This window comes from Sphaerodactylus townsendi, linkage group LG03, assembly GCF_021028975.2.
Source record: "Sphaerodactylus townsendi isolate TG3544 linkage group LG03, MPM_Stown_v2.3, whole genome shotgun sequence".
NCBI classification, from domain to species: domain Eukaryota; kingdom Metazoa; phylum Chordata; class Lepidosauria; order Squamata; family Sphaerodactylidae; genus Sphaerodactylus; species Sphaerodactylus townsendi.
In genome coordinates this window covers 176,918,924-176,932,962 of record NC_059427.1, presented here as the reverse complement: position 1 = coordinate 176,932,962, position 14,039 = coordinate 176,918,924, and the positions used below count along the sequence as shown (strand labels likewise).

The window sequence follows — 14,039 nt, the reverse complement described above, 5'->3', positions numbered from 1 at the left end:
CCGGGTTAGTACTTGGATGGGAAACCACCAAGGAAACCCAGGTTTGCTGTGCAAAGGCAGGCAGGCAATGAAGGACCTTGGCTAGTCCGATCCTGGAAGCAAACAGGATCAGTCCTGGTTAGTACTTGCCTGGGAGATCACAAAATAGGTCCATGGTCACTCCTCAGAGGCAGGCAACGGCAAACCACCTTTGAACATCTCTTGCTTTGAAAATCCCCAAAGGCGTTGCTAAGCGTTGAAACTGTAATCTTCTGATGTAGGTGTTTTCACACCGCCGCCACCACCGGATTACCTCACCCACAGCAAGAGACCCTTTCCTCTTAGGTGAAATTGTCCCTCACGGCGTTAAGTTAGAGAACAGCATGTTAACTCGGACTGTACCATTTTACCGAGATATTTTATGAAATGAAAACGAAACAAAACACCCCAACCATCAATACACTTTTTTGCTTAATTTTAAAGCACCTTTAACCACCACCCTTCCTTCAGGAGCTACAAGTCTCCTACAGAGATAAAAGTAGCGAAGTAACTGTTCCCCCTTCTTTTTCAACATCAAATTCAAAACCAATCCCGATGGCAGACTATCCCTGAGATTATACTCCTAAGAGCCCAAGCTTAGATGGATATACACAGGGCTCGTTGTAATTTATTTGCTTATCTCCTGTACTGCAAGGAGAGGTTTCTCTTAAAATTCCCGACTCATAAGCATTTTGAAATGCCCCCACTGTTCTATAGTGGGTGCAATCTATGGAACATATATTAGCTTCTAATTGCCCCAAATAATGCAGAAGAAGCTAGGACCAGGCTTTTGACTTTCCTTCCTGCTAAGTTTAAGGAATACTCTGTTGCTGGGAAGGTTGCATTCCTACTAAACAACTCTTCTTCTGTGATTTTAAATTCTGTAGCTAGGTTCCTTTTAGGAACTTTGGAATAATACCTGTGATGGTTTTATGTATGGAACATTTGCCTGGATAATGCTGGTTGTTATATTTGGTATTGCGTGCTCCTAATAAAGCGTTTTATAGGTAGGCGTATGTATGTAACTACCACTCATGCAGAGTACCACTCATGCAGGGCAGGAAGATTTCTCCAGGAAAGCCTTTAAGGTGCTCAGGAGAGATCCAGCCCTTCTCTTCCATGCTCAGATATTTGTTGAGTTTATAAAATTCCCCATGGTCCAAATTTTCTTACACATGATTAGGGTTTTATGCCTTCCTTTATAATTCATGAAAGTTGAGGTGAGTTTTCTAAAATCTTAGCTTCAAAATAGTTTTTGTTCCTCCAAACGAGTGGGATTTGGCGAGGGGTATAAATATGCCCCAAACGCAGTATGGCTCAGGGTTTGTTTTTTCCCCCGGAGGTTAGTTTGAAGTTACTTTGATGGCTGGTTATCTATGAGCTTCTCTGAATGTGGAAAACCTCTCCCATGAACTCTCTGTAGTTGTTTATAACCACAAATAATCCTGTGTGTACATTCCTGGAAGGGAATTAGCAACATGTACCTTCAGTGTTATATAATGATCATTTACATCAGAACTGGGTATGCATGATACACCCGTCTGCCGGGCACCCAGCCACGAACCTGCCTGCCATTTATTGGGGAGGGGTTTTGAGGCTCACACCTGTCAAGTGTTAAGTCTTGTGGAATTTCATCAAGTTTCCTGAGTTCGGAGCTCTCTCTTGGGAAAGGGAGTGGGGACTGGATCAGAGCAGAGCCAACAGAAGAGGAACTTGGTGACTAGATATTCTGGGGTACAGTTCCTCGATTTCTTTTTTAACAGATCTCAACTCCCGGTTCATTCATGTTGACTTACTCTCCCCCCTCCCCCACCCACAGTCTGTCCTTACCGAAATCCTCAGAAATCTGCTCTTCTCCTGGGCTTTAGCCCACTTATCCGGAGGGATTAGGCCAATTTCTGTCCCTGGTCTCTGAATTCTTGCCCAGAATTGACAGCAGAGCTTTACAGGGCCCGGGTGGGCAATGGAATGGGTCTCTGCTGTCCTCTGGTCCCGTCCCCAAGGTCACCACAGGTGGGAACCACACCATGCCGCTCTCTGATCTGGGTCCGTGGAATGTGGCCAGGGGGATTGCTCGGGATTTAGGCTCTTTGCTGTACCAGCCGCTGAGGGGGCCCCCACACCCACGTCGGCTCCGCCTTAGCCACTTCATGGGACTAAAATACCCCCTGAGCTCAGCTTGGCCCGGCCCAACCCAGCCATCCCATGGATTAACGTGCTCCAGCTGGTGCCCTTTTGGCAAGCAAAGGGGAAGGTTAGGCTTTCTGGGGGGGGGGCTCCATTTGGGAGAAGGGAAGGAGGTCAGAGGATCAAGGGATGAGGATCGGCTATGGCTTCGGTCCTTGACTTTGAGGCACTCTTTCCTCAGAGCTGCTGGAGACCCAGCCTTCGTCCACTGGCTGCCTTCCAGCCTGTGACCTCCGGATCTTGTTGGTGGACCAGGACCAAGGACGGCTCTACTTGGGCGCCCGAGATTACCTGGTGGCCTTGGACCTTCACAATATCAACAAAGAGCCACTCATTGTAAGCTGGGCAGGGGGCCGCTGCGAGGATATTGGGAAGAATCCCACCAGATTGGACCAAAATGCCCGCCATTTTGTTTCAGCTGTGGCTAGCTGAGTTGGGTTGGGGGCAAGCTGCCTAGCATTGCCAATTCCAGTTGGGGCCTAAAGATCTCCTGGAATGATAACCAAACTCCAAATGACAGAAATTGGTTCCCTTGGAGGAAATTCCTACTTCAGAAACTGCAATCTATGGCAGTATCCCCTGCTGAGGTCTCACCCCCACACACATAACACACAGATCCCACCTTCAGGAGCAGCAGTGGCGTAGGAGGTTAAAGAGCTCGTGTATCTAATCTGGAGGAACCGGGTTTGATTCCCAGCTCTGCCATCTGAGCTGTGGAGGCTTATCTGGGGAATTCAGATTAGCCTGTGCACTCCCACACACGCCAGCTGGGTGACCTTGGGCTAGTCACAGCTTCTCGGAGCTCTCTCAGGCCCACCTACCTCACAGGGTGTTTGTTGTGAGGGGGGGAGGGCAAGGAGATTGTAAGCCCCTTTGAGTCTCCTGCAGGAGAGAAAGGGGGGATATAAATCCAAACTCCTCTTCTTCTTCTTCACCACGGGTCCATCCCCAAATACTTGGGAATTTTGCAGACTGGAGTTGGTAATCACCAGCCAAGTCAGGGTCATGAGACACGGCAGGCAGGGTTGGAGGCTGATATCTCATTGCTCCTTAGAAGGGCCGTGGAAAATGACCAGAGTTCTAGGGAAAGTGACCAGAAGATGCAAAGGGGAACCGCTTCACCTTTTCTAACCCCACTATTCCTTTTCCCTCCAGATTCACTGGCCGGCACTACCGACCCATCGGAATGAGTGCCGCTTGGCTGGGAAGGGACAGTGGGTGAGTGGCAGTTGCTTGAACCTGGCCTAGCTGTAGACTTGTATGGTCCATGACTGATATTTATTACTACGGCCTTTTGGCCAACCAATAGTTTAAAATCAGAGTACATGTGAATACATAGCACTCCACTTATACAAAAATATAATATAAATTAAAATCCATTATAAAATCTATTAATAAATAACATTAGCTTCAGGCATTATTACAGTCCTCATCACACAGTGCGGCTCTTTGTTTTAATAAGGAACTACGCTTGTTGTGTACCCAATATACAAAATTTAGCTTCACCTTCTGTGAAATGGGCAGAAACACGATCTTCTTAATAAATATTCTTACAGAGATTCGTATCTGGAGTTATCTAGATGAATGGACACTACGACGAGTTAACAATGGTTGGATCAACAGCTTCCTTTCACCTTCATGTAACTTGCAATGCAGTAAGATATGTGACATTGAGTCTACTTCCCCTGAGCCGCACACACATGTTCTCCTGTGCCTTGGAATATTTTGGAATCACATGACTGTGAACTCTTGTGATGGCTGAGCTGATGCGAGAGGTCTCTGCCTATTGCAGTGGTGGCGACCCTTTGGCTCTCCAGATGTTATGGACTACAATTCCCATCAGCCCCTGCTAGCATGGCCAATTGGCCGTGCTGGCAGGGGCTGATGGGAATTGTAGTCCATAACATCTGGAGTGCAAAAGGTTCGCCACCACGGGCCTATTGAATCTGGCTCTTGAGGGTGAATGGTAGGGAGACAAAAAGGTTTTCCCCCTCCATCCATGGTGGGGAAATGGAAGTTCAGGTGCCCTCCCTGGGATTTAGTATTTATTTATTTCCGGTCACAGACCAATACCATTGAATAAAACAAATCAAGTTCCAGAATACTATCAATCAATCAGTATTTATTTGATAGCCATAGGCCTTTCCAATATAACAATAATATATCAACAGATGAAAACACAAACCCCGCTTTTAAAAGAACTAATTCCATGCAAATACACTGAGTGACAAGGAGAAACTATAGCCTTCAACACTTAGTAGCGAAGGCAGTAGAGAGGAAAACATAGTGACAGCTTGAAACAGTGGGCGTAGGAGGTTAAGGAGCTTCGTGTATCATCTAATCTGGAGGAACCGGGTTTGATTCCCAGCTCCTGCCGCCCTTGAGCTGTGGAGAGCTTTCATCTAGGGGGGATTCAGATTAGCCTGTACACTCCCACACACGCCAGCTGGGTGACCTTGGGCTAGTCACAGCTTCTCGGAGCTCTCTCAGGCCCACCTACCTCACAGGGTGTTTGTTGTGGGGGGGAAGGGCAAGGAGATTGTAAGCCCCTTTGAGTCTCCTACAGGAGAGAAAGGGGGGATATAAATCCAAACTCCTCCTCTTCTTCTTCTTCTTAAAAGTTATGAGGTTTATACAGTATTTACAATTTATAACTTAGCCTTTATGCCACAACCTTTCCAGAATAATAGAATGGAAGATGTTCAAGGGGAACAATAAAAATACATACAATTGTAAGCTTGCTGTAAAAATATTTAGAGAAATAAGTTAATCAAGAAAACTATTTAAATGCAACAACATTTCTTAAAAGATAACACTATTAGTAAAAAATATTTAGAGAAATAAAAGGAAAATATAGTTAATCAAGAACACGATTTAAACCCAAAAACATTTCTTAAAAGAGAACACTATTAGTTTTAAAAAGCAATGTGACCCGGCTATCCAGAAGTTTTAATTACATAGCCACAGAAACTTGCCACCTGACCTGAGATATTTGGCTTTTCATTGGTTACCAGTTTTTCTAACACTTCATGGTTTGCTTGCTTCCTTCTTCCCAGAGCGAATGCTTCAATTACATAAGACTTATGGAACCACTGAACCGCACGCATATCTACGCTTGTGGAACAAGCGCCTACCACCCGGTTTGTGCCCTCATCAACCGTGGCTGGCGCTCTGAAGTAAGCACCTAAAGTCGGGTTGGTAAAGGAGGCCGGGCTCTGCCTTGGGAAATGTCTGGAGACTGGGAGCGCAAAGGATGGGATCTGGGGAGAGGAGGGAATGCAGCAGAATATAACGAGACAGAATCCACCTCCCAACACAGCCATTTTCTCTATGGGATTTGTTCTCTGTAGTCTGGATATCAGATGTAAGATCTTTGCAACCCGCTGGGAGGTTGCCAACTGTAGATGGGACCTAGAGTCTGAATGGAGGGGGCTGTCCTCAGTTGAGGGCGTCAGGGTATATTTGGCTTGCGTGGCGTAGTGGAGTAGTGGTTAAGTGCTTGCACTGCCACTCACACGGTCAGGAGTTCGAGCCCCCTGTGGGTCAGATATCCTGGCAGCTGGCTCATGGTCAACTCAACCATCCATCCATTTCTTGGTCGGTAAATGAGTACCTAGCTCAGTGATGGCGAACCTATGGCACGGGTGCCAGAGGCGGCACTCAGAGCCCTCTCTGTGGGCACGAGCAAACAGAGTGCCCCCCCCCCACACATCTAGGCCGCTCTGGGCCGCTGGGCTCAATTATTAGCATTAAACCTAAGACCTAGTTTTGTGGAAGCAGTGTATATAACCCTGTTAAGCACTGTTAAACCCCACTGATTTTCATGCGAAGAACTAAAGCATGATCCTTTACCTGGGAGTAAGCTCAGTTGCTGGCAATGGGTCTTGCTTCTGAGTAAACCCTCCTAGGGTCACGATTCACCCATTGGAAGAGTTGCACGGTTGCTTCAAAGCAAACCCACCGACTACCACTAAGCTTACTCCTGAGTAACGCACGCCTCTGAGCCAGCCATTTTTTCTGAACTAAAACATCAGTATTCAGGTTAAATTGCTATGTTGGCACTTTGCAATAAATAAGTGGGTTTTGGGTTGCAATTTGGGCACTCGGTCTCGAAAAGGTTCGCCATCACTGACCTAGCTCATAGCTAGGGGGTAAAGAATACCAGGGAAAGCAATGGCAAACTACCCCACAAAAGAGGCTTGCTTATAAAATCACTGCTTGCAGTGGTACCCCAGGGTCAGACACGGCTGAAGGAGAAACTTTACTTTTACTGGATAAATTTCCATGCTAATGTCCAAACTGTCTTCTCTCTTCCCTTCCCTGAAAGGAGTATCTCTTCCGAATGGTACCTCGTTCACTGGAACCAGGAAAGGGAAAATGTCCTTATGACCCTCGGCAGAACAGCATGGCTGTCCTTATCAGTAAGTGCCTTTGAGTGAGTGCCAATTGCCCGGTATGCAGGTCCTTCACTATATGTGAAGTCTTGAGTGTTTTCCATGCACAAGGCGGATGTGGTAACAAGTAGCAAAATCCATGTAACAACTTTTTATTAGAGCTGGTAGAAAGGGCCATCAAGTCACAGCTGATTTACGGTGACCCTGTAGGGTTTTCAACGCAAGAGAGATTTGGAGGTGGTTTGCCACTGCTTGTTTCTGCATGGCAACCCTGGACCTCCTTGGTGGTCTTCCATCCAATCAGTAACCATGGCTGACCCTGATTAGCTTCTAAGATCTTATGAGATAGGGCTAGCCTTGGCTGGTCAAGTCAAGACAAGAAATGAGTAGAGGTGGTTTGCCACTGTCTGCCTCTGCATAGCAACCCTGGATTTTCTTGGTGGTCTCCCAGCTAAGTGGTAACCATGGCTGATCCTGATTATCTTCTGAGATCTGATAAGATAGGGCTAACCTTGGCTGATCAAGTCAAGACAAGAAATGAATAGAGATGGTTTGCCACTGTCTGCCTCTGCATAGCAACCCAGGATTTTATTGGTGGTCTCCCGTCTAAGAGGTAACCATGGCTGATCCTGATTAGCTTCTGAGATCTGATAAGATAGGGCTAGCCTTGGCTGGTCAAGTCAAGACAAGAAATGAGTAGAGGTGGTTTGCCAATGTCTGCCTCTGCATAGCAACCCTGGATTTTCTTGGTGGTCTCCCAGCTAAGTGGTAACCATGGCTGATCCTGATTAGCTTCTGAGATCTGATAAGATAGGGCTAGCCTGGCCCATCCAGCTTGAGACAAGAGACAAATAGAGGTGGTTTGCCTTTGCCTGACTTTGCATAGTGACCCAGGACTTCCTTGTTGGTCTCCAACCAAATAGTAACTATAGCTGTCCCTGCCTAGCTTCCAAGATCTGGCTAGGTCAGGCTAGCCTGAACCATCCGAGTCATGGCACCTTTCTAGCAGGGGCAGCCAAAATGATGGAAGACATTATGCCATGTTTTGACCTCATCAGGCCAGCCGTCAACAAAACATAAAGAAGGAAGGAAGGGGAAAGAGCAGGTTTTCCAGGTCATGTTTTTAAAAACCCTGTTTGTCAGCTTTTGCACTTTAGAAGGAGGAAACAAACAGTAGAGGGGTGTCTTACTTTGAAACAGTATGTACCCGGGGTTTTGTTTTTTGGCATGGAGCTATCGGTTGTCCCAAATGGACATGGGGTCAGTTGTCTATTTCCCCTCATTCTTAATTATATATTTATCTGCTTTTGTGTGTGTGTGTGTGTGTGTGTGTGTGTGTGTGTGTGTGTGTGTGTGTGTGTGTGTGTGTGTGTGTGTGTGTGTGTGTGTGTGTGTGTGTGTGTGTGTGTGTATATTTGGATTAGGCTCTCAAGGACTCTCTTTCCCCGTCTCCTACGCAGATAACACTCTGTATGCCGGTGTGCACGTGGATTTCATGGGCACAGATGCCGCCTTGTTCCGCACCATGGGGCCACGCCCAGCTGTCCGCACTGAGCAACATGATTCCCGTTGGCTCTATGGTAGGACTGTTTGACGGCCAGGCGTTCCACTTGTGGCCAAATGGCAGGGCATTTAGCTGATGCAAGAGTCCATGAATGTTAAAGTAATAATAGAGTATTAATCTGTTTTAAGTAAGTTTGAACATGTCCTTAGGTTGCCTTTAAATACTGGCCGTATTATTGTGGCAAAAGCTTTCGTGGGCTAGAGATGTTGGAAGACTAGAAACTGCAGAACACTGGAGGTGAGAAATCCTGCCAAGTTGCTGCCGACTTTCAGTGACCCCTTTCCTGGTGCCCACGGACCCCTTTCCTGGTGCCCACCATGTGTTTTTAGAAAGTGGGTGAGGCCAGGCGGGGCTTTTGTCCAGGAAAGCTTCTGATTAGCCTGGAGATTTGATTGACTATGCAGGCAGCGGCTGTCATGACAGCACAAAGACCTTTGTTGTGTGGGTAAGCTGTGGCAACCATTTTCAGCCAGCTCTGCCTCTGCAGCAAACTTTAGTGGCAGTCATTTTGTGGCTCCCTGCCACACTGTCAGAATTGCAAAGGAGCCCACTGGCTCAAAACTGCAGGCACTCCGACTCTCCCAGAGGGATTTCAGGGCTAGAGATGTTCACAAGTGGTTTCCCAGCATCTCCCTCTGCATAGGAACTGTAGACTTCGTTGGGGGTCTCCCGCCAAGTACCAACCATGGTAGACCTTGCTTAGCTTGCATGATCTGGCTAGCCCGGGCCATTCAGTTACGAGCTGCCGAAAGCCTGCACCACAAATACGTGAAAGTCCTTAAGTTGCCACAAGATTTTCTCTTTCTCTTTTCTCTCTTGCTGCATCCCACTACCGGGGCTGCCTTTCTGGAATTTCCTTTCTGTAAGTTGCTTTGAGAGCTTTTTTAAAGATGAAGGAAGGCATAATATGTTGATTAAAAAAGTAAATCATGGGGACAAATAGCGGCTAGGGAATGCCAAAGGAGGGGGCAGTGGAGGACTAGAAGTTTGATTGGGTGGGGCTGGAGGGGTAAGGGTTGCCAGTTCTGGGTTGGAAAATTCCTGGGGGTCTGGGGTGGAGTTTGGCGAGGGTTGGTGCTCCGCAAGCCGTAGAGCTCACCCTCCAAAGCAGCCATTTTCTCCACGGTATTTGATTTCTGAAACCTGGAGATCAGGGGTTAGGGTTGTAGTTCCAAGAGATCTCCAGTCCCCACCTGGAAACTGCCTTTCCTCAGAAGGTCTGTCAGTGGATGTCTGTGGATAGCCAACCCACAACATGAGTGCCGTGGATCTCACACTGCTGAGACGCTTCACTGTGCCTCGTCAGGTTCGCAGACCCCTGTGGACCACCTGTGGCTTAAAGCTCTTTCTAGCGCCACCAAGTGGTGAACCAAAGTAACAGCCTTTCTCTCTCCGTCTCTGTCCCAGATCCTGTTTTCCTCCATGCCCACGTCATTCCTGACAGCTCTGACCACAACGATGACAAGCTGTATTTCTTTTTCCGTGAGAAGGCGCTGGAGGGTGCCGTGGGGCCTGCTGTGCTGGCTCGAGTGGGACGGGTTTGTCTGGTGAGCGACCCTGCTGGGACGGTGGATAAACAACCAGATTTGCCTTGAGGCAGAGGAAAATTGGCGGCTGTGGTGATATCAGTGCATGTTTGTTTGGTGACTGTTGTTACTACAGCTGTCACCTAGGGTTGCCAACTTTGGTTTGAGATATAGGCAGTTGTGGGATTCAAATAATTTAACAACTAGTTCTGGTGGTGGGATTCAAATAATTTAAGTGTGTATTAAGCATGTAAATCTCTCACAAAACACCTCCAGTGGAATCCACCCCCAAACAGCATCACTTTCAATGGTGTTTAAACTAGGGAGTCCAGATTCTTCTTTTAAATCCACCTTAAAGGAAGAATCTGGAGTCCCCAGTTCAAACAGCATTGAAAGTGATGCTGTTTTGGGGTAGATTCTCCCCCACCCTGAAACAGCATAACTTTCAATGTTTAAACTGGGAACCTCAGATTCTCCCTTAAGTCCACGCCGAAGGGGGTGGATTTAAAAGGAGAATCTGAGGAAATTTGGGGGTGCCTGCTGTCAGGGGTGCAATTGTTAAGCTAGCAGCACCAAAATTTCAGAGTATATTTAGGAGACTCTCTTGATGATACCATCCAGGTTTGGTGAAGTTTGGTTCAGGGAGTCCAAAGTTATGGACCCTCAAAGGTGTAGCCCCCATCTCCTATTAGCTCCCATTGGAAAAAATGGGGGATGGGGGCACCCGTTTTGAGAGTCCATAACTTTGGACCCCCTGAACCAAACCTCACCAAACTTGGGTGGTAGCATCAGGAGAGTCTCCTGAAAAATCCCTGAAATTTTGCTGCTAGCCCAGGGGTCTGCAACCTGCAACTCCGGAGCCCCATGCGGCTCTATGAGCCTTATACTGTGGCTCCACGTGGCCTGGAGGTCAGAGGGTAGCGTGGGCGTGTCCCTCCAGCCCTCCAGAGCAGCACTGGAAGGAAAGGTGAGTGGAGGGGCTGAACCGGAAGCATCTCCATGCGTGAGGGCGCTGCTTTTCATGTCCCCTCCACTCACCTCTCCTTCTAGCACTGCTCTGGAGGGCTGGAGGGACACGCCCATGCTGCCCTCTGACCCATGGAGGGTAGCGTGGGTGTGTCCCTCCAGAGCAGTCGTCATCCCCCCTCTGCCCCACGGGGTAGGCAGCTGCCTGCTCCAATGGCCAAGGGGTTTCGCTGCCCGGCGCCTCTGCCTTCCAGCACTGGAAGGAAAGGTGAGTGGATGGGCCGATCTGGAGGCGGCTCCATCCAGAGCCGCCTCTCCGGCTCAGTAGATCTTCTGGGCCATGGAAAACGGGCCCAAATGGCTCTTTGGGTGGTAAAGTTTGCCGACCCCTGTGCTAGCCTAAAAACTGCGCCCCCTGCAGGCCAAAAACTGAAAAAACACTAAAAAAATAGAAAACACACACAAACAAACCTGAAATACTTGCGCCCTCCACTAGGGGGCACCTGGGGACATAGGGTACCCCAAGTCCCTAGGCAAATACGCCATTGGCTGTAATTCCAAGAAAACTCCAGCTTCCACCTGGGGGTCAGCAACCCTATACCTGCTAGAGAGCTAAGACTATGATAGGTAATCCTACAAGAGCCCCAGTCAGAATAAGGCTTGTTAGAGCTGTCAACAGATAACTTTTGAACATGCTAGTTGGTTATCTTTAAACTCTAGCCATTTTACTATAGTGAAAACTTTCATGAGCTGGAACCATCGGGAGACTAGATTTTGCCACAGTCTATTGATGCCTTCAGGTTGCAGCTGACTTATGGTGACCCTGTAGGGTTTTCCAGGCAAGAGGTGAACAGAAATGGTTTGCCATCGCCTTCCTTTGTTTAGTGACCCTGGACTTCCTTGAGTGTCTCCTGTCCAAGAACTAACTAGAGTTGACCCTGTTTTGCTTCCCAGATCTGACAAATTTGGGCTAGCATGGGCTATCCAGGTCTCTGTTGAAATTAGCGGAATTTGAATAAAAGTCCAAAGTTCCCACGGCTAGTATTTCCCTGAAAACTCGAAGCATGGCGCATTATGTTGTGGGCAGAGTAAGGAAGCAACTATTTATTTGTATTTGCAGTTATTTCATTTATAACCAGCCTTTCCACCCATAGCAGTTTACACCATTCTCTTCTCCATTTTTCTCCTCACAACACCCATGTGAGGTAGGATAGGCTGAGAGTTTAGTCACCTACCCTAGTCCCCCACAAACTTCCATAGCAGAGTGGACATTCAAACCTGGGTCTTCCATATTCCTGAACAGATTCCTGAACTGTGGGGAATACTCTAAATATAGTCTAGGGCACAGATATTCCTAGAGAGCTGTGCTATGTAAGGGACCCTGTGCCTCTTGTGAAGACGGATCAAAGCAGAAACTGGGCAGCCATCTAGCTTTTGAATTTCTTCAGCTTAGGGGAGGGGTGGGGGGAAATAGATGACTTCTGAGACCCTTTTAAGCGCAATAACTCCGTGACTTCTCCTCTCCCACAATTTCGTTTCCACGTTTCACATGAAACTTTCATTTGCTGCTCTCTGCTCAAAGCCAGAGAAATTGGTGCAAACAGATGTTTGGTGTTCCCCATATCCTAGAAGCAGCTCTGCTTTTGACAGGGAGGGGATGTAGACCCTCTGGATAATGCAGATCTTTGCCCCTTTTCAGAATGACGACGGGGGGCAACGTTCCTTGGTGAACAAGTGGACCACGTTCCTGAAAGCTCGGCTGGTCTGCTCCGTGGTTGGAGAAGACGGCGTGGAGACCTTCTTTGACGAGCTGCGTGAGTCGGGTTGCTGACTCTGGCTTGGGGGGTGGAGGCTGAAAAGGGCCAGGTTTGGGGGGAAGGGAGGGACTTCGGCAGGGGATAAAGCCCTGGATCCCAAACTCCCCAGCAGCCGTTTCTTCCCAAGGGGAACAGATGACTGTAGTCTGGGGAGCTATTGCAACCTGAGAGAGCATCAACTTCCCCTGGAAGACGGCAGCTCTATGCATGAGGTTTGCAAAGCAAAGGAGAGGCAATGTGGTCTCGAAGGATGCGTTCATGAGCAGAGCAGGGGGTTGTGAAGAACCAGGGCTCCAGCTTTGTGGGAAATGTTTGGTTTTAATTAGAGGGAGAGATGGGAATCGAAACTCTGCCCCCAGGCCTGCCTAAAGATTTAAGCTGAATGGCTTCAAGCAGGCCTCGGCTGCAGTGGGTCATTCCTTTTCAAACATCTTCATCAATATGCAGTTTAAAAATACAGTTTCAACCAATATGCAGTTTAAAAATACAATTTTCATTTTAACAAATGATCTGCCTTAAATGGAAAGTCTTCCCACTTCTTCACAAAAACCAGATTAATCTCTTCACTGTGTCATCGTTTACTTACTTCCATCGTGCTAATATACTTATAACAGTATACTGTTTCTACCACAATTGAGTCCACCCGTTGCTGTCTAATGCATAAAGCCTCCGGTTAACAAATCTTGTTTACATTTCATCAGGCAGGAGAGAAATCGTTTCCAGCTGTTAAGATACCACTCCGGAGTCTTGTCCTCTTTATCCTCTTTGTTAATTTGTCCATTTCAGCTAAATCTATCAGTTTCTCCATCCATTCTTCTTTTGCTGGTAGTTTGGATTCTTTCCATTTCTGAGCAATTACCAGTCTTGCCGTTGTAACCATCTATACATGCTTATCCACACCCTGTGAGAAACCTCTCCCTTCATATGTCCCTGTGCACCAGCTACCATCAACAGGTCGCTGTTAGGTCTGGGACCTTTAGTCAATAAACAGACTCTGGACTCTTGATCTGTAACGTTAATTGAATGGCAGTGAAGTACCCCCCTTGAGAAAACCAGTTCTGTCTGATCTGGATTTCCTGGGTCCTTTTATCCTTGCATGTTCCTTCCTCCTGTTTTCCCAGAGAAAGTGTGAAAAGACTTGTTTGGAGGCTTCAGGCGCCTCAAGGTTACGGTAGGGATCGATGCAGCCACCTGGCTTGCCTCCCTCAGGCCAGCAGGAACATCCTGTTTCTCTGAAGAATGGCTCACCAGAGTCACTATCGTGGTTATCCACAATCTGTGTCAAAGCTATCAACATAAGAACATAAGAACAAGCCAGCTGGATCAGACCAAAGTCCATCTAGTCCAGCTCTCTGCTACTCGCAGTGGCCCACCAGGTGCCTTTGGGAGCTCACAGGCAGGAGGTGAAAGCAAGGGCCTTCTGCGGCTGTTGCTCCTGATCACCTGGTCTGTTAAGGCATTTGCAATCTCAGATCAAGGAGGATCAAGATTGGTAGCCATGAATCGACTTCTCCTCCATAAATCTGTCCAAGCCCTTTTTAAAGCTATCCAGGTTAGTGGCCATCAC

General features: G+C 47.7%; 1 protein-coding gene across 6 annotated transcripts in view; it reads left to right on the top strand.

Moving 5' to 3' along the window:
• LOC125429302 (semaphorin-3F-like) overlaps positions 1-14,039 on the top strand; it is a 53,461-nt gene that overhangs the window by 16,307 nt on the left and 23,115 nt on the right. For all 6 annotated transcript variants that reach the window (XR_007243975.1, XM_048490299.1, XM_048490300.1 and 3 more), the window contains 7 exons: positions 2,387-2,541; positions 3,361-3,423; positions 5,262-5,381; positions 6,533-6,626; positions 8,060-8,179; positions 9,571-9,710; positions 12,355-12,469. Coding sequence is in view for 5 of the 6 variants with exons in the window: in XM_048490299.1 (XP_048346256.1) it covers positions 2,387-2,541; positions 3,361-3,423; positions 5,262-5,381; positions 6,533-6,626; positions 8,060-8,179; positions 9,571-9,710; positions 12,355-12,469 (807 nt within the window). In the remaining variant the exon portion in view is untranslated. The remainder of the gene's footprint in view (positions 1-2,386; positions 2,542-3,360; positions 3,424-5,261; positions 5,382-6,532; positions 6,627-8,059; positions 8,180-9,570; positions 9,711-12,354; positions 12,470-14,039) is intronic.